The 27043-nt window shown below is 35.4% G+C and overlaps 1 protein-coding gene across 2 annotated transcripts; it reads right to left on the bottom strand.

The window, feature by feature from the left end:
• Positions 1–1921: 1921 nt before the first annotated feature.
• LOC143923067 (uncharacterized) lies at positions 1922–26802 on the bottom strand. Of its 2 annotated transcripts, none has more exons than XM_077446565.1 (11): positions 24710–26802; positions 23710–23810; positions 8780–9146; positions 7670–8683; positions 6344–6542; positions 6084–6263; positions 5892–6009; positions 5390–5700; positions 5089–5309; positions 4889–4994; positions 1922–3750 (listed from the first exon to the last, which is right to left on the bottom strand). In XM_077446565.1, the coding sequence occupies exons 1-11, from the start codon at positions 26646–26648 to the stop codon at positions 3621–3623; spliced, it is 4686 nt and encodes a 1561-aa protein (XP_077302691.1). In that variant the 5' UTR covers positions 26649–26802; the 3' UTR covers positions 1922–3620. The 2 variants fall into 2 exon arrangements, 1 of the variants encoding a protein (XP_077302691.1); XR_013261693.1 differs by adding an exon at positions 4597–4681 and having other exon boundaries at positions 3031–3750; positions 7670–9146.
• Positions 26803–27043: the final 241 nt, after the last annotated feature.

The raw sequence follows: 27043 nt of genomic DNA, 5'->3' as shown, positions 1-27043 counted from the left end.
AAAAAAAAAATGTTTATATCGATAATTTAATTGCTTTCTTTCCACATATCTTGAGAACAGGCATTTCCGATTACAATAAACAAATATTAATTGTTAAAATACATTATTATAATATTAGACTTTTTACCCGAAATTTGTATAAGGTGTGTGCGAGACAGTTGTACCGTTTTTTTACTTTTAAAATGCTTCTTCCATGTTGTACATAAAATAAAAAAAAGTATTTGAAAATCAATCTTTGTTTTTTTATTAATCCATTCATTATTAGTAAAACTTTTATCGAAACATTGTATTTTGTCAGAAGGAATGGCAAAAAATCACATTTTTGAGTTACCAGAGCAGATGTAATATCTCATAACGTAATTTAAAATCATTTATCGCTCGAATTAGTACGTTGCGTTGGGGCGGATTCAGGATCCAAATGAAAGGCCAAAGTTGCTTCACAGCATTTATTCAGAATAATCTGATCTACCGTGTGTACCTCCTTATAAAGGACGAGTTGCACAGCATAGCTCCCCCGATCTATTAATGTGTCTATTGTCTAGGCACAAAGGCTACTCTGACGATTCTATTTACGCACGCACCCGCCCAGATCTGTGAAAACTCCAGCGTATCCTTTATTCATGCACTTAATGGGTCCCGTCAGCCTAATCCGGGGACTATTGTTTACCCACGAATGCACTTAGACAGAGGATATTCTCTCTCATATTCCCAAGTTACAGTGCGTTTAGATAAAATAATAATTTTCAATATATGTGTATATTTGGAATACCTCAAATTGTGATAGTACCACATATTTAGGTGTGTCAGAATGTAGCCATATGACGAGTTAAATTGATGAAAATCTGATTGAGTCACGCGTTTTGTACAGACTTTTTTTTAATCTTGTTAATGTAATATAATTTGAGTGCTACGAGTCGCAGCACGGTTGCTTAAATCTAATCATTCGGTCGTAAATTTTAGGATATACATAAGTATGCATAATAAAAGCGTGATATCTAAGCGATTTACACAAAGAAATATATTAATGGAAAATGATTCATTTGTTTCACATGAAAGGACATCAACAACACAAGGAAGTAAATCAAATTCTGATTCGAAATTGGTATTTTTTTATTATCATATATATGAAAACATCAAAAACTGGGTAGGTATCATACAATAATTGAAATGTAGTCATATCAATTAACAATATATAATATATTTCATAATAAGAATAATATTTCACAATACAAAGAATACAACTAAAAAGTTTTCTTTTGTTTATTTTTTATTTAAATAGATATTAAAATTTAATGTATGTATGAATGTTTTCATAAATTACTAACGTGATATACATATATTAGTATAGATGTATATAATATCAAAAAATGTCATCGATTCGTATAAAATGCGCGAAGCGGCGATCAGTCCCCGTCTTATGTTACAGATGTACACATCCTGGGGTTTCGTCTTATCTATATTATATTTTCAACACACGAAATCCCACCAAATGGCGAACGACGGCTAGCTCTCGCGTTCAGTTAAAAACATCATCCCCGCTATTCAGCAATATACATACATATACATTTAATCAAAATGGCACCAGTTTCATTAAATCTATAATTTAAAAAACGTCCAATAGCGCATTTACAAAAAGAAATAATAAGATAAACAAGTAATCGTTTTTATAAACATGCGTATGTATGTGAATAATAAGAAAATTTCATACATTCATAATATAATATACAGTAAATATTGAATAAAATTTATATAAAAAAAACTACATATATAGGTATATAGTCATGAGGATGCTTTAAATTTCTCTCGTTTTGTTACATCTGTTGCAAGCGTAAAATATACTTTTTTTTTCTTCAATAAACAATAATCAGATCCATAATTGGTCACATTTATATATCACAATAAACCTTTTTTTTTTTCTATTGACAACTATTAAAGGTTACATCAACGTAAATCATTCACAACATTTATAAAGCTACATCAATATATTGACTCTGAAATTGAAAATCAGTACATAAAATTACTATTAGATGAAAAATGAATAGATATATATGTATATATTAGAATAGCCATTCTATTTAATCTAAATTATTAAGCACCATGCATATAAAAGTAATTATATACATACATATGTATGTTAAAGGAGCAAAAAAAAATGAGTTGAATCTATATGAAGTGAAAATTGATTAAATATGATGAAAGAATGTACTGATTTCCACAAATATTTAATAACTGGATTAAACTTTAGTGTAAAATATTAAATTTCATTTGTAATCATTTTCTATCATCGTTGAAACTTGCATTCGTAACAATATATACCTCGTAATAGGATGTCGTTCAACAAAATAGACGAGCTTCTAATTTTAATAAACATGAAAAAAATACATGCAATTGTAAACGAAGGTACATATTAAGCTAATTTATTTTCGAAGAAGATAATGACAACGGTTGGCAAGAAATTCTAATTCATAAAAGTTTTCAGCTCAAAGACCAATGACAAATATTGCACCGTTACAAAAATAAAAGAATATAAAAATATATACACGCATATATTCTACAATGGCTATGCCAGAAAGTATATATAATAATAAGATTAAATAAATTACCATCGAGTGTAATAAATATTTACACAAATTTATCGTCTCTCGTTAGGCTGATTATTAACCTAAGGAAATAAAAATAGAAAAAATATTTGTGCAACTGTTGCATATTTTGTGTTTTAACATTTTTCCGAGCTCAGCTCGGAATAACCTTGGACTGTGGTTGGTTGATTTTATCACCAATGGAATCATGGGACAGTTTTCGTGCTGTCAAACAGTGGAATTATAAGAAAAAAAAAAGAATAATAGGGCATTCCACATCTCATGCCATAACATTAATATGCTCAATAGTTTCACACAAACGAAATATAACACTATAAATAATATTGCAATACATGTATGAATTTAAGCTGGTAAATATTAATGAAAAATCTAATCTATTCCATAAAAAGTTGATTTTGTTCTACGACGATTAATAATAAAATTGATAAATACTGATGAATTTTTTTTAATATATGTTTATAATACAAAATGTAAATTTTTACGCTCTTATTTTCCAGTATAAATTCTCAACTTAGAATACTTAACAGGTAAAAAATAATACGTATAAATTAATGCAATTTCACCGTACATACAATGCATCAAATGTGAGCTAAAGATACAATTAAATATTGCACAATAAATTTTGTGTTGAGTATTATAAAAGACATGAGCAATCTTACACTAAAAATACAAGATCAACAATTTTCACATATGGCAAACAAATTTTAAAATACATTGTTGTACTTTTGATGTACATAAAAAGGGTACTTAATTCAAATAAACAGCTAAAAAAAATGAAAAAGAAAAACAACTGCACAGTACACTTTTTCACGCGTGCAATTTAAATCTAATATTTGCGGCAAAAATAATACAAATCGCAATGAAAAGTGAAAATCAATATTAAATAAATTTAATAATATGTGTATGTTAATTAATTTATTAGTAATTCGAAATGATTGGAAAATTATTTTTATTTGGGAATCGGCTTGCTATCTGATGGATGAGAAAATCTTATATATATTTATATACAAAAATGTTAATCTAAAATTCATTATCACTTGAGGCATCTTGGTAGAACACATCTGGAGCGTTCCTTTCCGATGTGACGATGGATAATTTGGTAGTTTGCATCATTGGGCCATGAAATGATTGAGATCTCAATACAGAATTACTGAAAAGAAAATAATAAGATAATTCTCACACTAATTATGGATACGAATTGGCAGAAAAAGTAAAATATAAATATTCACAGAACAAAAAAGTAAACTTTACATATGATTTCATCGGTCAATAAAGTGTTATGCCAAGTGAATAATTTTCATTGCATACAATATCAAAACAGTCGTAAATTAGTTAAATACTTTCAGGGAGGAGTAAAGATACAACAACAACAAAAAAAGGAAGAACAAGATAGACATTACTCTAATGAGGAAACGTGCTATTTGATTAGTTACAATTGAAGTTGTTTCGTTTTAAATAAATTACATAAATGGAATGAATATAAAATTACATACATGAAATGAATTCTATTGTAAAACTATGTATATATATACATATATTCTATGATATGATAAAAATCATTATGTCTATTCGAATCAAATATTATTTCTTTAGGATATTTCAAATATGTATGTAGATAAAAGCAACAATAAGAATCTAAAGCGCAAATAGAAAATGCGTATGATTTATTTCAATTGTATAATATGTATGTATGTATGTACAAACTTACACGAAAAAGGTGTAATGTAAAACAGAAAAAAAGGATAAAAAAAACAAAAACAAACAACTCAGGAAAGGAAAATCGAAATGTACATAATTTACAGAAGAATGTCAAAAAGGTCAACTATGAAAAAACAATGCAGCGTTCTCGTTACAGAGCTGTAAAATGTAATATTTTGCAAAGAATAAATCCCAAGGGCGATAGCGGTGATGGTGATGACAATATTTGTGATTCATTTAAAATGGTAGTGTGTGTGTGCTAGCGCCATTTTTTTTTTAACGTTCAACATCAACTTACAGCTAGTTGTCTTTGTAAGGCCGAGAGACGTTCGGTGACAGGCCGCAATCTACCAACCCTCAAATCATCCTGACGATGTCACAGTCTGGATAGTTAAGAATATGACAGTGAACTGTGTGTACTCGTTAATATGAGATCAATTTGTTTTTAGTTTTAGTGTTCACAACGACATTATTTAACATGTGTATTGTTTTGTGTCGATTAATTAAAAACAGCAAGCCTATATATATGTACATACATTCAATTTGATATGTAACAATTGTACGTATATAAAAGGAACTGATGATAATACCTTGGGCTCTTTGTTCCCGCCGGTTTCAGTTTTGCTTGAGCTGCAGCCTTCCTAGGGTCGTACGAAGCTCTTCTTTTCCACTTTTCAAGTTCTTTATTTTTTTGCTCTGATGATATGTACAACGACAAAAACAAATTAACATGAAATGTACATACATACATAGAAGACATTATAAAATACACGTGTGTAAATCAAAATACCTAATTCTAACTGCCTAGCTGTGTGTTTTTTGGATTGTCGATGTTCGGCCGTCGGCAACACTCCGACGTAAGTCTTCGAAGGATCTCTCCTAAGGAAATTTTTACCGGTCGAATCGTTACTCTTAAATCGACTGATGTCTAAATACCGTGGTTGAATTTTCTTAGGCTGATCTTTAGACGCTGAACACGTCGAGGACGACATTGAAAAATCTCCACTATGCCTGTTTCATCATTACAATATCAAATTAGAATTTAAAATAAATACAATTTAATACAAACGAAAGTTATATATTAACAGTACCTTTGTTGCGGTGGTACCGATCTACTTTTAACTCTATGAACGACATTTGTTATCGGTTCAGTATCGGATTCCACTTCGGAATCCGATAATCTTTCATTGTTGGCTCTCTCGTCACTGTACACTGAAGAGTTTCGCCGAGAGCCACTACCGTTGGTTGTGGAGTTGGTCGTGTCGCTATCTAATATAATCGTTCGTCTTCGATCCGCATCCATAAAACTGTCTGCGTCACTAAGTTTGATATCACCGTCTATTAGGTAAGTCCGCCTTTTATCGGCAAGAAGGATTTTCTTGTTATCGTTCACATTGTTTACCTAAACAACAGACAGAAAGTTTATACACAACTTATATGTGAATAAAATTATACGAAAATAAAACAGAAAGCAAAGGTCGTCGTTGCAACATAGAAAATAGCATCATTTAAATATTACTAAGCCAAAAATTAAACGACACTTATAATCGTGTGATACGTCACATTTTTTTTGTGTAAAATAAAAAAAATAACCTGAAACTTAGTAATGTAATCAGCGGATAATTTTACTTTGTTATTTTGGACCGGCTGCGTTCTTTTTGTCACGTCGGGCACGTTGAGTGTTTTTGATGTAATATCAGCTCCAGATATTCTAAAAAATCAAAACAATAGTATAATCGTTCACCACAATTACATATATTGTAAGCAATCGGTACAAAAACTGACAATTTTAAAATTGGCACATTAGCAGATCCGTCACCGGGATAAGTGCAAATTAGCCTATCCTCAAAATCGTCGGTATCGGAACTGCCTTCGACTTGATTCTGCTGCAGAATATACAAATGTTCATCGATCGGCGTTCCCGTACAGTTGAATGACTTTGAGCGGTGAACAGGGGATGAATTACTGTAAAATTAAATTAAAAATAAATTTCCATTTGCTATAAAACATGTATGTACATACGTGTAAAAAAATCATTCAATTACCTCGGCGAACTTATATCTTCAATTTTATTGGAAGAATTAGGAACTATGTCACTCAGTCTGACTTTGCCAGGAACAACTTTATTCTTTTTCCCCTCTTGTGCGGCTTTCATCGGATCATAGGATGCTCGTTTCTTCCAATTACAAAATTCTACTTCTTTAGTTGAAGTTGTTAGATTTGATGCCTTAGCTTTCTTTGAGCCTGAAATATAAAATAAAAGTATATAAATACTTATTTATTTTAGTTTGGATGAATTCTTAATGCGCCACGATGGTCGAAAATATAACAGGGAAGAAACAAAAAATAACAGTCCAAATAATAGTAGAAATTGTCACAAAACATATCAACATCATCATCCACAGCCGCTCACCATCCACTGCTGAAGACCTCTTCAACACGATTCCACCGTCTCTATTTTGCGCAACTCTCATCCATCTCACCCCACACATTTTCCTAATTTCGTCTACCCATCTTCCCTGCAGTCTTCCTTTTACCCTTTTGCATTCTCTCGGGTACCATTCTAGCACTTCTTTTGTCCACCTTTCATCCATTCTTCTAGCCACGTGGCCCGCCCATTGCCATTTCTATCTCTTCACTCTATCCACTACTCTTGCCATACTTCTCACCCACATATGTATTCCGTTTCCTGTCTTTCCCCGTTATACCAAAGCATACAGCGTTCCATACGTCTCTGAGTTCATTTGACATTGTGTAGCATCTTGGCGTTCAATGTCCAAGTTTTACATCCATACGTCATCACTGGCAATAGTTAAATATAAGGAGAAAAATTGGGAATGTCTTGCATCAACAGTCAGCACATATGTACATATTTAGAAGAACCAGCTGTGAATACAAAACATTCCCGTAAGGCCCAAATCGAAAAGAGAAGCTCAAAATTCACTCATCCATCACATCCAATTATAAAAATAATGATGAGCGCAAGCTACCAGACAAATAGGTTGAAATAATCCGAAAATCTACGCTAACTGAGATGGAAAATATCACATTCATATATCATTAAGAAGTCAGATAGCTCTCGGAATAGGAGCCGTCCGATAAAGAATTGTGCGGGCAGGAGATACAACTATCAAATGATGATATGTACCTCGTACATAATTATTATATGACATTAAGTTAATTAAGTATTCCAGCAACTACGGGCATGACGGGTATTACCACGTAGAAGGTGGTGGACACAACGAATTAATGAGAAGCTTTTCCGAAGTTCAAGGGAATTATACCCAAGCAAGCCCACAAGGAAAGGAGTAGGGTAGAGATATTAACTTATAAATAAGTATAATTATAATAATGTCAAATGAAATAAATACCTTTTTCTTTTGATTTAGGCGTCAAATCTTTCGCAGCCGAAGTTGATCTAGTCAATCTATTCGATATATTTTGCCTAGTGATGTCTGATATTTTCCTCCCCTTTTGATTTTTACTAACATCCGAAACTGATACTTGACAAACGTCAGGTCTCACGTCTATCCGTCCGACTGGTCCCGTACTTCTCGAATCTCTAGATTGCGAACGAGCCGGCCTTTTGACTGGGTCGGTGGGAAATTTTCTTTTCATTTCAGGAGTGCTGGGACATTTCGGAGAGTTATTTAGATGCGGTCTCGCATCTGGAGATTCTAAACGCGCCCGTCTGAGCTCGAACGCTCTATTGCAACGTGCTCCTACGAGTAAATCGTTTCCGGCTTTCCGCATACTTCGCCTGTCATAGTCTGAGTAAAAACCACCTGTAGATAAGTTGTCGGAATCTTCAGACATACAGTCGACTTCCGGAGTGTTATTTCTCACTGAAAAATCGCACGAAGTTTGCATAAGCCTATCTTGTTGACGGTGACAATAATTCCTGGGTTTTCCTGCTGAGGAAATCCTGGGTACTGGTGATCCCATCGCATGTTTCATATTAGAGTCGTATATGTTATTATTTTTATTCACCACATTGAATGAACTTGATCTGCGTATGGGTGAGCTTTGATTGTCTTGCTTGGAGGCAAGTCTGGGGTTTTGACTATGGGAAGTGTTATTACTTTTATTTTGAGTTGCATAAGTGTCACTCAGACCACGATGGTGGCTTAATTTTACATTGTGAAGCCTCTGGTTGCTAGGCGACAAAACGTTTCTGGCAGTTTGATCGATCAAATGTCTCTGTCCACTAGTAGACGACCTGTGCAAGTTCGATCTTCCTTCAAAGTCATTGAACACATTCTTAGTATTGCATTTAAGATTTAAACTTTGGGTCATGTTAGCGTTGTTGAAATCATCCAATTGATCGGGACTTTGCACATTCCTACCGTCGAAACTGCGATGTCTAGAGTGAGGCCTGCTTCCTCCTATCAAATTAGAAGTGAAATTATTTTCCATATTGTTCACGCTGGATTTTTTATAATTAGCTCTATTATATTTGCTATGAAGTGGCGAGTAATTACCACCGTTCGGTGACATGTTTGGATCGGTGTCCAGCGATTTCGAAGCACCTAGATTGGACAAGAGGAATCTGGCGGCAGACGGCAGACCGAGAGTGCCCGTAACGAGGTAATTTCCCGGATTCCTCAGCGGTGAACTTTCAGCCGAATTGGTTTTTCTGTACAGACGATAGTTCAAAGAGTTCGACCTGTTCAATTGGGATACGGGCAGTTTGGACGAGTTGAATTTGTCGTGGAAACTGCTCTGAGACAAGTCCAGGTTAGAGAGCGGTGTCGATTTTGCATTTTGCAACTTTGCTTGTAAATTTGTTATCACACTCTGTGTACTCTGCAAATAAGACTCGGTATCGGGCGTAGATGTCAAAATATCCTGAAATAAGAAAAATATGTACATTAAATAAATATTTAGCACGGACTGTGGACTCTCCATAACTCACTTCTAATCTTATAACAAATAAAATATTCAACAATTGTCGATAAAATTGAAGGAAATAAATCGTAAATTATTACATTACCAGATTTTTGAAGATCTGAAATGAATACAAATCAAAATAATACATATATTGCCAATCCATTGATTTATCATCGCAGTATATTATAACCTTTTGTTTTTGTTGTTGCTTTAAGAAGAAATGTCATCAAAGAAAAATACACCAATAAGCTTATGACAATTCATTAAATTTTCGCTAAAAAAGCAGACTATAGACAAATAACTATTACATACATTATTATATAAATTGATTTTGTTTTCAGTACAAACAACGGCCCAATGATGATTCTATGCTAAAGGAGAAATTGATTTTAATTATGCCTTATCGATGGGATAATTTTGGGTGAAGGATCAAATGAAATGTAAGAAGCTATTGTTTTTATATATCATTTTTTTATATGCTTAAAACATTTACATATAATAACATGCTTTCAAAGAAATTTTATTTATACGAAAGTATGACTGCATTTTTTCTACAGACTATGATTATATATTACTTATATACGTATGTTTTGTACACTATTATTATTTTAATATGTATAAAATGGAATTTTGGACGCTGGATGATAAAATTGAAATGAAATGTGACGAAATGAATGGACATGGTGGAGCGAATGGAATCATTGAAATTTTAGCTAGGAAACTGGATGGAAAAAATGTAGATGCATACTCAAAGGAAATACTATAATATAAGCAACAAGTACGTTGAACTGACGTACATATGTAGTTACAAAAATGTGTGAATGCAGACGAACGAGGGTTTTACAGAATAGGAAATAATGGAACCGATTTAGAGACTGTCAACCAATAGTGAATGGTACACGGCTTGTTAACGACGATGATGATACAAATAGCTTTAAGCCTTATGTGTTTCATATTATTATATAATAGTGCTACTTAAAAGTAAACGAACCAAAACTTTTAAAGCTCGTCTACGAATGAACTGCTTATACTTTTTGTTTGATTTATCAACTAAATAGCAGTTCCTTATTATTTTACGATTTTAAAGACAGCCCGAAAAGTCACGCACGACAATGCCGCGCCGATATAGCCGCGCAGGACAAAAGTAAATTCCTTTGTATTATATTTTATATCCAATAAAATTTTTGCAAACACTCAAATCAGACATCAGAGTTACGTGGATGCAAAATTAATAAAAAAATATTAGGCTTCACACTTCACACAAAATTATAAAATAAGTTAAATAGCGCTTTGAAGGAAAATTTGCAATTTAATACCATTAAAACAAATTGATCAAATTTAAATAATAATAGCATATAACATTTAAAATATTATATTTTAAGTACTCACCAACATCAGTCGATGTTTTTGGTTATTGATTTTAAAACGAAGTTTTAGTGAATGGCTGTAAACAATTTAAAACAATGTTTAACCCTTTCCGCTTGTAATTTATTTCAAGTCTGAGTATTGCCAGCTTGGGATTAATTTTACGATTTTTCATATTCCAAATATGACAAATAAATTTGGAAAAAAATATTTTTAGCACATTGCGTGTTAACTTTTTTTTTAATGTTTTCGATTTTTGAAAATATTTTTGAAAACCCCGTTCTCAAAAACCAACAAACCCTAGTAAATTTATATCGATGAGCAATCCTGCAAATCGGATAAAACTAAAAAGAACTTATTTATATTTAATTTTGTAGTTCTATTTTGCGCGGAATTTTCGTGCGCGGCTTTGTCGAGTCACAGGTTTTAAGAGTTCCCCAAAACAAAAAACAGCACTAAATAAAACAAATTTACTAAGCTTTCAGTAGAAATTTCGGTAATTGTCGACAAAGACAAATCAATAAGCGCCAGTAATTAACATTTTTTATAAGGATGTAAAGTTTTTAAAAGGGTATAAAACTTTTACTTTTACCTCACTGAGAAAAAGCTAAAAAAACTCTTAAATGAAAAAGTTCCTTTTTTTAATTATAAAAAAGTCTTTCTGGCCAGACCTTGGATGTATGTGACTACAAGTCGATCGTTTCCTATCAGAGTCTGCCAATTTACATTCTAATTTAATTTTTGAAACGGTTCTTTGCCAAATTACTACTACCCTACACCTACCCTCTATTTATCACCATTATTTGAATATAATTTCAAATATACATAGTACATATCAGTGGCGGCTCGTCAATATGGACTGCGGGCTCCCAGTATAGTAAACATGCATGATATTTTTGCCATCCATATGGGCTGCAGCCCTCCTATTGTAATACATATACGTGCTATCTTGTTTGCATTTGGTCACCAGTATGGTCAACGAGCTACTAAAGCCCGATTCATCTCTGAAGCCCCCCCCCACTGAGAATTCCCACGAGCCGCCACCGGTACATATGTATAAATTTGGCCATAGGTGTCGCCTTGGGGCAAACTGTATTGACACCCTGGTAAATATAAAATTTCTTTCATTTTAATTAAAAAAGTCTACAAATATATATAGACTTTTAATTTTTTTGTGAACATTTTCTTTCAAGGGAGCATAAAAATTTCTTCCATTCCACGATCTCCCTTTTAAGATTCACCAAGCAGAGCTAACCCTAATTCAACCAAAAGCAAAACGTACACGCAATTTCACATCTAAATCCGTCTCAGGCACACAGTGAAATCCTAAAGCGAAGAGAAAAAACGCGCGACGCGAAATCCAAACAGAGCCAAGTCAATTACCGATTATTATTACAATATAATATATACACATTACACACGCAAAATTTTAAATAAATAAAACCGTCAATACAAATAAACCGTAACGGCATGGACGAATGACGCATGCGAGTTTCCACACAAAAATAGCCAGATATGTGTATGTATTTCGGATTCGGTGCAAAATAATCGCATCTCCCGCGGCCTCTGCGCTGCAATTGATCGACCAGACAAAGGACCGACGCATTGAGCATCTCTGAAACCATGACCCGTGTCACATTTTGGTCATGTCTTCCATGCTATTTTTTTTTCTAGTTTAGTATGGATATTCCTCGGCTAAAACTCGAATGGCACACGAGTTTGCGTGAGCTAATGCCCTGCCTGTTTTAGAGGTGCGGCTCTCTCTCTCTCTCTCTGCTAGCAGGTTCTATTCGCGATTAATTATAATCACACCCTCGCGATAAAAACACACTATATGTATATGTGTGTGTATTAGTAAATTATGAATAATATATGTATGTATATGACCCAAAAAGATGAGTAGGTTTTACCGTAGAGAAGGTGTAGTGTTGTTTTTGCGTGTGTGAAAATTTGTATGCGTGTTAAATTGAAATTTCACATTTATTTGTATGATTTTTTTTCTGGTCGTTTTATCATAACGTGTTCGAGATGTATGTATATTTGAAGATACAATTATTATTTGAATGCAAATTGTAAGCTTAGCTAGTATAAGCTGTCTTTATATGCATATAATTTAAGTTCAAATAAATTAGGTGACATGACAGGTTGCCTCAAAGCAATACTTTGCATCTAATATATATGTAATTTCGAAAGAGACTTTGTATTTATGTAACTATTGTTGGTTCGTAAATTCGTGACGTGTAATGAATATTCAAATAAAATAAAACTATTCAAATAAATTTAATAAAATGTTTACTATTAGATTGGCCATGTTTAAGCAGTTTATATTACAAATACCGAGCGAAGCCGGGTAAAGACACTAGTAAATACTAAACACATTCTACAATGTAGATTCTACAATGCACATTCTACAAATTCAGATTTGCGATGAATTTGTGAGAAACAGGGGGTGGGGGGCGATTTTATTGGACCGTCACAGCATTCAAGTTAGATAAAATGACAAATTCTGACAGGAGTTTGTCGATCTGGGTGTAATAGCTAGAGATAGGCGTGAAAGCGTGCTTTTTGGACAAAAAATGGGAGTTTTGGGGCTTTTTTCCAGGAAAGAGGGCAAACTACAAAGCTAGAGAGCAGCAAAAAAAGGTTCAACATAAAAATGAACAATGGTGCGCAGGGTCGCGCCGAAGCTTAGTAATAACCAGTCTTCGGCGGACGAATACGCCGAAACGGGATCCTTTAGTCAATTTCTATTGTAACCTTTTTTTTGCTCTTAACCTTATCAAAAAAAAAGGTTACCAATAAAAATTGACAAAAAAGAAACCCATCTATTTCGAGCCGGCGCATCCACACGCCTCGCTTAAGCAATAAATAGAGGTAGGACCGGAAGCGTGCCGCTCATTGTTCAATTGTTGTAAATGCTTTATAAAAAAGGTTCGGCAAACCTTTAACAATGCATTTACAACATTTGAACAATAAACGGCCCCCTCAGGGTCCGGGCTTTAGTAATGACCATCCAAATTTTGCCAGCAGCGTATATAAATCGAATAATTACTCGATTCCGGCCGGGATTTGAACCCTCGACCTCTCTAATGGTCTAACACTTCGCAACAATGGCCCAACTAGTGAGCTACGATGTGTGTTTAAGTAGAAAATATAACACTATATACTAATTGGACAGTCTATAATAAAGCCAATTAAATTTAAAGTCAAAAATAATGGACATATGTTGGAAACTTTATTATGCACTTGCTTTACTACTAATCGATAGCAGAATATAATTGTAAATTTATTCATTTTCGTCCGAATTTTATATTAGAATATTAATCTTTAATAGAGAGGAGCATTGTATTGAAAAAAAAAACAGCTGTAGTGCATTTCAATGTTAACACGTTCGAGTCGGAGAACGCATACATGAGTTATTTTTATTTTTCGCGCACGGGTCGGGGAACGCATATACGCGTAAATTGCAATTGGGAACTTCACGATCGAAAAAATTGGTGACAATGGCAATATTTTTGTATGTATTCATTATTGTTTACAAGAAACCAGTTTTTAGTTTATGATAATAACCAGACTTTGGCATTGGTTTGGTGTTCGTTAAATAACAATAGACCTCTCCATGGCAAGAGAGCAAAACTTAATTTCAACAATAATGAACCATTTTTTGTGCATAGAGCATCGTCCGAACGTCGCCCTTTCAATAATATATTGTGAATTTATACAATAAACCCTTTTCACTCGATTTTGTTCCTTTTTTTAAATGAGAAAAATAAACATTTTAATCATCTTTTCATAGAAAATAATTAAAAGACCAATACAAATAATGAATATGTCGTTTCAGTGGTTCTAAAATATTTAATATTTGATCCACTATTATATCTAGGCGCTGGAGAATCATTAGAGCTTATGGCACCATATCATTTATGAAAGGGCAATGTTTACTTTCAGCGTTTGTCCTCATCGCGAATTTATACCTTGCGAGTGATAAAATGCTGAATCTTTAAAACAATCCTGTAAAGCGTTTTTTAAGTATACATTTTCTGATGCGAAAGTTTGTATAACAATTTTGAGTGAGGTTAAGTCAAATTAGACTTAATTATTTCTTCGTGACTTCCTTTTCTTGTGCCGTAAATGATTTCAAGCGTGACATTTTGACTTTTATCAATAATTACTTTAAATCACGGGCAAAGATGCACTCCAGTGGTTTCTCGTCGCCATTTGAAAGAATAGTGCAATATGTATGTATTATGAAGACGATAATTCTCATCCAGCTTCGTTTTTTCGTGCAATAAATTAGCCTGTCCAGTGAAATTGTATGGTTTCAAGTTGACGTTTAGTGAAAAAAATCAATTCTTTCGCGTATAAAAAAATGAATATGAAGCTTCGTGCATGCGAGTAATTTTCATTAAAAGTAAACGACTACCCCGAAATGACGATGAATACTTGTGAATAAATTTAGCACCTTCTGAAATTAAATATTATACAAACTGCATCCTTGAAAGAAAAAAGCCCGAGCACCTACAAGCGATATAATCGAACAAGTTAAAGATAAACGCTACAAGCAGATGGTCGATATGAAAATAATATATCAACAATCCAAATCGGGCAAAATTACCAATCCGAAAACGGAATTCGAGCAGATTTTTTTTCGCAATGCATGAATATGGATTTGGAACGGTTTTGGGCAACATTGGTTTTTATACATGATATGGATATTTCGTATGTAGATAAGCGTGTATTGTAGACATAGGAAGGCCAAACGCACCTCGTACTCGTATGTGCTTCACGCACGCGTCGCTCCACACGGTGGAGCACAAATTTCACCTCAGTTCTGCCTACTTACTCACCTGGCGCACACAAGGTCCACTCAACACTTTCCAATGATTCGCTAAAAACAACATTCGTAATTGCATCTTTCAAATCTGCTTCACGTCTGTTGAAAATGATAAACGGTGCGAACCACACACAGTTTACGGTATTCTTATCGATCTACTTACTCGGTTGGTTGCTGTCGTTGCTTCATAACGATTTGTTGTTTACTATCATCACGAATGACTGTTGCAGTCAAATTACATTTGTTTTATTGCGTGGTAATATTATATATGCACATCATCACACTTTTACTACATAGTTTCTTCTGGGTTATGGTATTATTCAATTATTTTCCATTCCTACGTGTAACTTTTATCAATCGATCTTCGAACGTTTTCTTTGCTGCTTCAGGTACGTTTATATTATCCAGCACTGAACAGCACGGAAAAAACTAATTCTATTCATACTATAAGTATACAGCACCGCCCGTTTTCGGCACGTTCATATTTTATCCTTGGATTGACATGGATTTGACAGTGATTCCCATATTTGAAGAAATGTAAGCACAGCAGCTCACCTAAAAGATAGTTTCTATTCATATATACAGCACCGTCAGTTTACGGCACGCGTACCATAATCTTACAGTACTATGACGACATCTCACGACATCTCATTCACGGATGTTTCGTTCACCGACAATTCGCTCACAGCATTTCGTTCACTATCGTGTAACCCACTATTATTATTACACTAGTATTGTGCCCGTTGATTTCAGAAAGGAATTGATACACGAATTAAAATAAAGTTATATGTTATAAATAAATATAATGTAAGGTAATTTATAGACACGCACACGTATTAATAGTAAAATGTTGAGTGCGCGCTAATGCGTGTGATCACGCTCGCCGATCCAACCCGTTCACCCGTTGATGTGTGCGTGTCTTCGTGGATGTGTATTCGTCATGTATGTCAGACGCTTCACCCCCCCCCCCCCCACTTCCCTGAGTCTTCTCGACACGATCAGTCGTCACATCACATCTCTATAGCGGATGCTTAAAAATCCACCCATAATTGGTCAAACGTTTTAGACCAATTCACGCTGATTGGTTGTGCACCTCGTTCGCGTGTATTTATTTTATTAAATATATCTAGGCACAACATACATATACTCCTGGCATTCTAAAATTTGTTTTTTTGATATCTCCATACTGGTCGATGCGTCCGCCACATACATACATCGCGTCCGTTTTTATACATAGTATATTATATTTCTCTGGGTATACACGAAATTTCCTGGGTACCATTCGAGCAACTAGATTAAATTCAGATAGTACTTCAGCTTTTTCACTCGTTTCTCATAATTCAGTCACGATTTTCACCCATTTGTTCTTCTTTCGACACCTTTTGCTCACATTTTAAAGTGTTTAAACTTCAGTTTTAAACATTATTGCTTCACTTCCAGCTAAATGTCTGCTAGTCTGATCGTCTCCTTATTAATTAATGCCAAATTACTAGTCTAATTTTTAATTAAAAGAATATGGAATAAGCCGTAAATACACCATTGGTTAAAAAATGTACTATAATTGACCAACATATTAGACCAATTTCACTTTCATAGTTTTACATACAACTGTGTATTGAGCTTTGCTTTGTGCAGATAGTTCATTCGTGGATACAAAAAAAGCATTCAAGTGAGTGGCATGGGTCGACTGACTACTGCTTATATACGTGTATGCAGTGCCCTGCTCATAATAAAAGCTCAATCTGCCAGCTCTTTCATTGTTCCAAATTTGCGCTTATCGAAGGATCTAAATGATTGCGTGGCCAAATTTTTGACCGATGACTTTCAGGATAAGACAATGAGACTGTGTACCATATACGGTACTAATGAACAACGGCACAAGACAAAAATACCCAGCCAGCACAACAAGCAACGGGTTTTTCGAGAGGTTACACGCTCAGGTTTTCGACTGGAATTTTATTAGCATTAGGTGTACGATTTATTTGTTTGGGTTGTCGAAATTTTTCCGGTGGGTTCCTTGTGTGTCTGATTAATTTATATTATACACCGACTACCGTTACGGTAACTAACGGGTCAAACACGTTAAAATGGCGCAACTGGAAACCATCACGCACTGACGGCTGACCATACGATGCTCCATGCTCGGCGCCATTCATTGGCCACAGATGGAAGCGGTGGATCTTACCGAAGTCTTCTGGAATCGTTACGGACGATGTACTCGATGATATCGAAACTCCTGCGAAGCGTGTAACTTCCACTTTTGTTAAGATTCGACGGTTCAGTGTTCGTTAAAATTGCCCAGAAATTACACCAGTTCCTATACGCATTGTAATTCACAAGCTTGGTTTTACGCAGTCATCAACACTTGAAGGGCCTAAGATCTAACTTCGTTTTAATTTTCTAGAATAAAGATTGCAGACCGTTGATGACAGAAATATTTCATCCATACACATATGCATGTACTTCCTCAAATGTTCAATGGGCCTTTTCCTGTTGGGAACTGATAGAACTACTTCCTTGGGGCATACGTTTGCCTATCATTTAAGATCCTAAGTTTATTAGTATGTGTGTGAAAGGACAGACCGTTTTTTAACCTACTCAACTAAGACAAAACCCATAGTTTGATATATGTACATATAGAAAAAAATATCACATCTTAATATTACAAATGAAACTGACATTGACATTAAATATCACATCACAATATTACAAATGAAACTGACTTAGATATACTAGGTTGACACGATGTGAGTGTACTCAGATCGAGTCCGCTGATTTGGTCACTCGGACTTTGGTCCATTACGAGTAACATCTGAGTGACCAAATTAGAGAACTTGGTTGAAGTCGACATTTGGCCGAATGGACACTTGGCCGACGAACTTTAAACTGAATGGACATTAGGCCAAATACAAATTTTAATTGTTTAAATTGATTTCTAATATGAAAAAATGGATAAATAAAATATCGTTGCAGATTAACAAAGCCGACTAAACAAATAAATTTGAAAAATTTCATTCAGCCGAATTTTCGTTCGGCCAAACGTTTGCCGGTAAAATATCTGTCAACCGTCTAAGTCAACTCGTATCGTGTCATCTCGGTATTAGTCCCTCACTGCCAGGACTGTGGAGTCTGATCAAAACTCCGACTCCAATTTGAACGATTTTAGTAAGATGGACTTTCCTTGCCAACGTATAATATTGTTAGTAATAAAAATAATAACGACTTTCAAAATACAAATAATTTTTTTTTAAGTCATTAAAAATTGACATGTAATCCAATTTATTGAATTATTGGTAATGAAATAGATAAAAAGTAAGAACATTTATAGTGTATGTATATGAATTTAATACATAAATTAATAAATGCGAAAAATGAGAATAAAAAAAAAGTATGAGACGAAGGAAAATAAAGTAAAAACAATCGGTTTCGGCCACAAAACATTAAAATACCTGTATTTCAATGATTTTACTTTTTAATGTATTTATTTCAATAAAATTAGAGACTAGTTGAAACATACCGTAATACCATTAATTAAAGAAAATAATAGGAGTCGGTCGATTTTTTTACGACTCCGACTCCTGATACTTTTCTATGTTTTTATTTCCCAAAAAACAATTTGAATTGATTTCAAGAACGTAAACGCTCATTTGTCGAATGTGGTGGGATTTGTCTTTATAGTCTAGACTATCTAGATATGTAAGTGAATGTAAAAGAAAAAGTATGTACATATATAAAGCAAGAGCTCAAGCGATCATTTGGAAATTCTAAATAGCCATCCACGATGAGAGCGATCCCAAGAGACGATATTTTTTGTAAAGTGACATTCATACAGTGGAGAATGCTGAAGATTGAAAGCATTTCCTGATCACTAACCCTGCACGAACCTAGTATAACTATTTATAACGATGACTGTTGCGTTCAGCATCAACGATTACATTTAAGTGAAGATTGAAGATTTCTGAAAGAAGTTTTTGCGACACAATAATCAACTAAAATATTACAAAAAAAAAATCATACTTGAAGATCAGCAGATTTTAAACAATTAGTAAAAAATTCCAAAGTCAACAAATTACGACAATGCGCGTAAAATTACCGAGACGACAAAATTATACGTAGTAAGATTACCAAAATTGAAGTATACATACATACATACGCTCATGCCAATTTTTTCACACTGATGAGTTAATTGCATCATTGTACATATGTATAAAAGATGACCTTCGTTGGCGTCAGCGATCTTAGTACAAGAAGCATTCGACGACAACGATGATGATGATGACGAGTAAATAATAAACGTTCGATTTATGCATAAATTCCAAATTTGGAAATCTACAATTTCATAACCGAGCACATAGACATGAACGAGACAATGAGGGGAGAGAGTTGACTCATTCGAGGATAAGAATTTGGAATGTGGACCACTCGAGAGGATCGCCACACCTTCACATTATATTACATTACACAAACAAGTGTATTAAATTGATATTTTATTTGTAATTTGATCTCGGAGGCAATTCTAAAATCGCCTATACGAAAAAAAAATAACAATTCAAAATATTCAAAAGGAATGCAAAATCGGAACTTCCACACAATGTTTACAATGGAGTTACGATAGCAATCAGTGGGAGTGAGTATGTGATGTTTTCCATTTAAATGTGATGCCAAATCGAAAAGAAACTGCCACGACTGATGTCATCGCAATACGTTGATGATTCATTCACCTAGTGAGGTGACCTTTGCAGGCAAACCTGACAATGCTGATGACTGCATTAGCGATACTCCAAAACCAGGAAAGAAGGCGAGCTGTGAACCGGTGTAAAATGAAAGTTTTCTCGAATCGATGATCTAATGATGATGGGAGAGACCCATCTGTAATATACATAAATGTGTCGATAGATATTGTGTCTATAAAAATAAACGAATTCGTTTCCAGGAAAACAGAGCAAAAACCGCGTCTTCCTGGTAAAAGTAACTTTTTATTGTATTATATGTTATATATCTAACGATTTATATGGTACTTTTTATCGTATAAATCGCGGATGGTATTAAATTAGTATAAATTACAGATGTTCTCAACCGCAACAACATATTCTTATTTAAATTGAACAATTACATTCTAAGCGAATGTCATTGTGACTCATTGAATATCATTTTAAGATGTCATTGGATTAGTTTAAATGTTAGGGGTTCTTAGCCGTATCCAATATTTACTTATTTAAATTGAAAAAAAAAAAACTTTCTAAGCGTATGAACTGCAGATTACATTGAATTAGTTTATATGGCAGGGCTTCTCAACCGTCTCCAAAATTTTCTTTATTTCAAATGAATAATTTACTTTTTATCGTATACATCGGCGGGCGTTATTAAATTAGTGAGGGTGTTAAACTAATTCATTGACATCTGCAATACGCTTAAAAAGTTTTTTTTTCAATTTAAATAAATAAATATTGGATACGGTTGCGAACACCTGTAATTTATACATATGATGATAAATAACGAATCATCAGGTTCTGGGTCAAATTTTCAATAGATTTCGATTGTTAGGATCAGTAAATTTCATAATTGAAAATATTATATGTAAATATATGTATATGCACACCAATTAATTTTGTTATTGACAGTTCACAAATCAAAAATCTAGATTATTAAATTCATACATTTTTAAGTTTCCATTTTGTATTGATGTTATATCTAGCTGTTAAAGTAATATCAACATTTACTTATTTTATCATAATATCCATTTCAGATAACTGAAAGGTGACAACAACGAGGGCTAACGGTGTGCATCCATCAGAGGATGGTTGAATTGAAAATGTGACTACTCTGAAATGGTTAATTACTAAAAAGTCTACTCTGATCGATGATCCTTCTCAGAAGTTCAATTGCACCTCGCTTATATGTAGGCTCACAGATGTAAACGATCAAAACGATTGAAAAAGCAGTGAAAATCACAACGATTAATCGTAGCGAAAAACTAGTATGATGTGGGTCTTTCAAGGACTGAAAATATTATTAAACAATGGACCAAACGCTTTAGCTTATTACGGTAAATTATAAAATCTTTTGTTAATTACAGTTCAACTTTTTCAATACGATCTCTAATTTGAATCGCAAAACAAAAGAGTTTTTTATGCACAAAAAAAATCTCCGAAACGAGTTACTCAATAATAGAGTTATAAAAAATCGTAGACAACAAACAAATCGGGCGACAAGTTGCTTCATCGATGAGTCTTATAATTAGACTTAGGGATCGGTTAAATTGCAAATAACAATAGACCGTTCCATTAGTATTCAAAGCAAGAGAGCAAACAAGCATGGTTTTTCTACGTAATTAACAATAGTGCACCGATCACCAGCCTAAGTCTACATAAAATGCAGGAACCATGCTATCCAATTTGTTGGACCAATATTAGCACCAGTCACGAAATTCGGTACTAAATTGTCGTAATATTCGACTGGCGTCACAATATTACAGTCTTCTTCCTCGTTTTGCTCAATGCTGAGCGTTGTAGTAATTTCTATCATCTGGAATTCCAGGTGCGTAACTACTATGCCGCACAGGCATGCGGTGCATGCGGGATTTATTGATTTTTTTGTGCCCGGAAAGGTTTTTAAATAAAAATACTAAACAGTTTTCAAACAAAAACCTCCATAAAAATTATTCATATGACTAATAGGAAGCATTAGTTAAAAGTTTATACGCCAAATTTGATACGAAACACTTTTGAGTGTCGAATTTTCGAGATTTAGTACTCCAGCTACTACCTCTGACTACCAGCTTCTCGAGATTCTCCACATCCTTCCTGGCAATATGGCCAAAATAGGAGATAATCCTTTTACCACATGTTGTGGAGTCCACAACATTCCACAACATGTGGTAAAACCACATGTTGTGGAGTCTCTCTGAAACTGCCAGCTCTTTCATGCGTCTTTGAACATCCGCCTCCAGCACCACATTTCAAAGGCATCTAACATGTCCCTTTCTCTCTTTTTATTAGCTTAGTTCAATGAAAGTATAATCTCTGTTAGTTCAATGAAAGTCCTACCCGTCAAAAATTTGTAATCTGATTTTGAATCACTTCCAATCTTTAGATAGCTATACAGGAGCTACCTCTTGCCTGCGACATGAAGCTAGAGGAGTTTAATTAAAAATTACGTCAGAATCGTGTATCACATCGAAGCGATGACAACTAGCTATCCAAACGCGGCTTTCTACCGCCCCTTTCCAACTCACAGATTGAAAACTTGATCAGTGGTAAAAGTTACTTTTATCACTCTCATTTCATATAAACTTCATATTACAAGCATTTATACTTTCTCATATACGTTTTTAATTCTATAATTGTAGCGTCTATGTTTCGACTCCATACAATGCAATGGAGATCACCAGACGGATAATATTACATTAAATTTACCGAATCGGTCCAAAAATCGGATGATCTGATTTCAGCATTCCTTGCGTTTACTTTACTTTATACGATAAAATATTTAAAGTAATATTGAAAAAAATCGAGAAAACAAAAATGATAATACGAAAAGTAGCACAAGGAATACATTAAACAGATAAAGAATATAAGCTGCAATAAAAAAGCGTACAAGTTATTAAATAAAAAATGTGCAATAGGTCACTTCAAGGTTTAACTAACAGTACGTATACGTTCTAAAGAATTATTATAAATTTGCCGACCGCGAGCTAAACATAGATCCAAATCCAAAAGATAAATTGTAATAAAAACGACAATGGATGTAGCGTAGTAAGCCTCGTTCAAATGAAATCCGATATCTGACAGTATATCAATACTATCGACACAAACCGCACAATTTAGCAACATCTGGATCGAATGCTTAACACGTTCGGAAGAAATACCAACATCCACAACACAAACAATAGAACTAGACAACAAACGTAGCAGTTTGAGAGTCGCAGGTGTACAAAGAGGATCATCAACATCGTATGTGACAATAGAAGTGACGACAGGTGTAACCATTATGCTACTAGAGCGTACTGTACCATAACGAAAAGAACACCTTGCACGGCACACAAATATTGTTCATTAGCGTCATATTACCTATATATATATATATGGAACATAAACATCAAACTAGCCGGAAACACTCTAATTTCAACGATCTGATAACCCAAAAATTTCCAAAATAGCAAACCGTATACAGAAAGCTTCCAATCAATTTATAATACTTAGTGCAGAATGTCGATAAGCTAACCGATAAGATAATCCAATGTAGATAAAGCTTGTGTATGTATGTAAATTCGACAGAGTGGTTTTAAACTCTCTTTTAGATTAAATATTGAAATTTACTCACCGGTACTGGAGCTCGTTGTCGGACTAACGTTCCTACCGGACTTGGGATTTTAGTAGGACTGTTGCAAGCTGAAGATACGCTCTTCACCGGACTGGTCATGCCTAGAAAAGTCGGATGGAAGGTTGAATTTCTAGATTTGCAGTAGGTTTCTATCAATCGGCAGTATAGCCGGTACAATCAAGTGATTATCCTCACACGTGCGTGTATGTAATTATCGTTAAATAAGGTGAATTGTGAAAGTGGCTCGTTTTCACATTAACGGCGATTTATTAGGAAGAAATACGCAAAATCGTCACGGTGGAGGACTTCCTCGATTTGAAATCGTTAATTGTACAAGAGCTTCCCCAACTATTTACTCTCAATTGCATTTGACGATTTGTTTTGATAATGATTTCCGATCTTGTGTACATAGTTACGAGTTGATTTATATGTAGTATAAAAAAGTACACTTAATATTTAATATTAATAGACAAAAAAGCAACAATATATTGTTTAAATTGCCAACATCAAAAAAAAAAAATCGTGTGGGCTGGCTCCATTAGATGAAACTGGGTCTGTATATAGAAATTTCCTTCACAGATTTCCATATTACGAATTAAATGATCACAGTGTGTTTATTTATGTAGACGTAACTGCATCGTTGTATTTTATTAAGCAATAAAAATTGGATATGAAGTAACGACAACGTGTAAAAGATTTTTCAGTATTTCACTGAAAGCTGCATATATTCATTAGTTGAACTTGTGTAAATGGTACCAGCATACAGTGCCGGTGTATGGTTCAGTTAATTATTTTTATGAATCATGCATAGTAATGAATATTTTGCAATTGAGATGCACAATTCTAATTGAACAGTAAAAAATATGTGAAATTAAAAAAAAACTACAATCAAAAGCATAATTGATTATGTATGATCATTTTCGGTAATGGATTCTGAAATACTTCAAGAGCACTTTCCATTTGTATGTGTATAATATATATTTTAGAAAGTAAATCTTACCCTTCAACAAAACGGAATGCCTGGGGCTGATCGGAGGAAGACCGACGTCGGTCGGACCCACAGCCGTTTCTTTGTTGTGCTTTTTAACACTATCTGCCCATTCTTGTATCCAGCTCTTGTCGCCTTGACATCGATTCAGACTCAAATGGGACAATTTCCCCACTAGAATTTGTTCGGGCGTTTTCGACGCAGCTTTTAGCATGTGATCTTCATTCTCGTACAAATTGTCGTCGCATGTTAGTGTGCTTTCTTCGTGAGACGGGGTGAAACTATCGTTTGTTACGTTTTGTAAGACGAGATTATCCCTTTGAATGTGGTGAACGTATTCACTGGAGTCGATTTGAGACTTTGTCAGGCTGTTTTTGCGGCTAAATTTCGCCTTAGTGTAGCTGTCGTCTAATTTGGACGATTTTTGTTTCATGGAGCCTAAAACACCGGACGCGGTGACCGATGTGAAACTGCCAACGTCGAACAAAGCGTCGGGAGTCTTTGGACTCTTTTGGAAAGTCTTTTCACTGATGTTTTTCATTCTCGATTTTATTTTGTCTAGATAGTTCTTGGCCGATTTTACGGGTTTGTTCGCTTGGGGGGGTTCGTTAGCTTCCGTGGGCGATTCGTAGCAACACGATATTTCTAAAACATTTTTGTCAGTCGACACTTTTCTGATCGGATCCGGGATCGTCTTCGCCAGGAGCAATTCCTCCCTGATGTTGCTCACGAAATTGTTACTTCTAGGCTCTTTAGTAATGACGAGGTCGCGCAAAGTGGTTTTTTCAGTATCTGGTGACGGCGTTTCGGCCTGGTGAATTTTATCTAAAGCCTGTCTGATAGGCTCGGTAAAATCGTCGACACAAAACGCTTCGTCAATATTCATCTTCGCTTTTTGCTCTTCGGTGTAATTGTCCGCTTCGATAGTGTAAGTTCCGGCTTCGCTCACGGTCGAAGATGGAGAAACAATACCGTCGTTTTCTATTGCAGCTTTATCGTTTCTAGCGACGTTCGGAGACTTAGAATCTCGCGCGGCCGGACTAGTTTTATTTTTAAGTCCGGGACTGAAGCTTCCGAGCACACCGGAAGAGTTGCGCCTCAAGGATAGTCTCGAGGGGGTTCCGGGCGTCAGCATCACGTTGTCCGGAGTGAGGAGATCTAATTCTGGACTAGAGGTGTCGGCTATCATGGGCACGTCGGCTAGATTTTGATCTTGGAAGTAAGGACTGCGCAATGGATAATTATGAGGGGCGGTCGTTCCGTTCGGACTCGGAGTCAACTCGGGAGCGACCCGCGCTAGAGATGCAGTATGCGGATGTTTCAACGGTAGATTCAACGCGTGTCGGGACGGTAACGTGTCACTCCTCGACATGATGCTGTCGACTATGGGACTTTTTGATTTCTTTATGACGAAATTAAACGCAGTCTCGGGCGACTTATCGAAGGGTGATCTTTTTTCAGCTAGAGGCGAATCTGGATTGTGCTGTCGGAGTCGGAGGGAATCCCTCTCGCAGCCGCAGCCGGGCGATTTGCGTTTGAATTTGGGCACTTCTTCTTGGTCGGAAGAGAAGTAGCCCTCCGAGTGGTAGCCGTGAGCTCGGCGAGGCAGCTTTCCGCTGAGGGGTGGCCTCTGGAGCGCTGCAGAAGTGGGGGTGGGGGTGGGGGCGGGGGCTGAAGTGCCGGAGACGGAAGTGCGCTGCCAAGTGGCCGACATGGAGTGCACGCGCTGGTGGCGGGCCATGGACTTCTTCATGAGGTTCTCGTACTTGTGCGTGTCGATGACTTTGCCTTCGTCCAGGTCGATGGTGAAGGCCATGGCGGCGGCAGCGCTGACGCGGGGCTGGGATTGAGGAGAAGGCGAGGGCGAGGGCGAGGGCGGGGGCGGGGGGCCGCCGCCCTCGTCAGGAGTGGGCGGTGGCGGCGGCCCGGACTCCGCCACTTCTTTGAACATTATCGCTCTCCGAACTGTCACTGAGACGGGCGATCGCGTTCACGATTACGATCACGGGTGACAGAAAAGCTGACATCAAGGGACGTCGACAGCCGCACCCATTCCGATAGGCGGCCGCCACCCCACTGCAATGACAGCTGCGAACACCGGACGGACGACTAGCTCAACACGCACGCAACTCACTTTAAAACCGTCCATATCCGATTCTTTCACGTCACTTTTAAATTATAATAATGCTCAAATTTTAACAATCTAGATTGTGATTAATTTCCATTTATGGAAAATATGAATTGAAAATATGTATATTATTTTAATGTGGAAATCGGCTCGCTGATTACATCCCAAATGTGGATCGTTAACAGGATAACCACCACTACGAAAATCGCGCTCCCGGT

This window comes from Arctopsyche grandis, chromosome 3 (assembly GCF_051622035.1).
Source record: "Arctopsyche grandis isolate Sample6627 chromosome 3, ASM5162203v2, whole genome shotgun sequence".
NCBI classification, from domain to species: domain Eukaryota; kingdom Metazoa; phylum Arthropoda; class Insecta; order Trichoptera; family Hydropsychidae; genus Arctopsyche; species Arctopsyche grandis.
The sequence above is the reverse complement of the archived record's forward strand: the minus strand, read 5'-3'. Positions and strand labels throughout refer to the sequence as shown.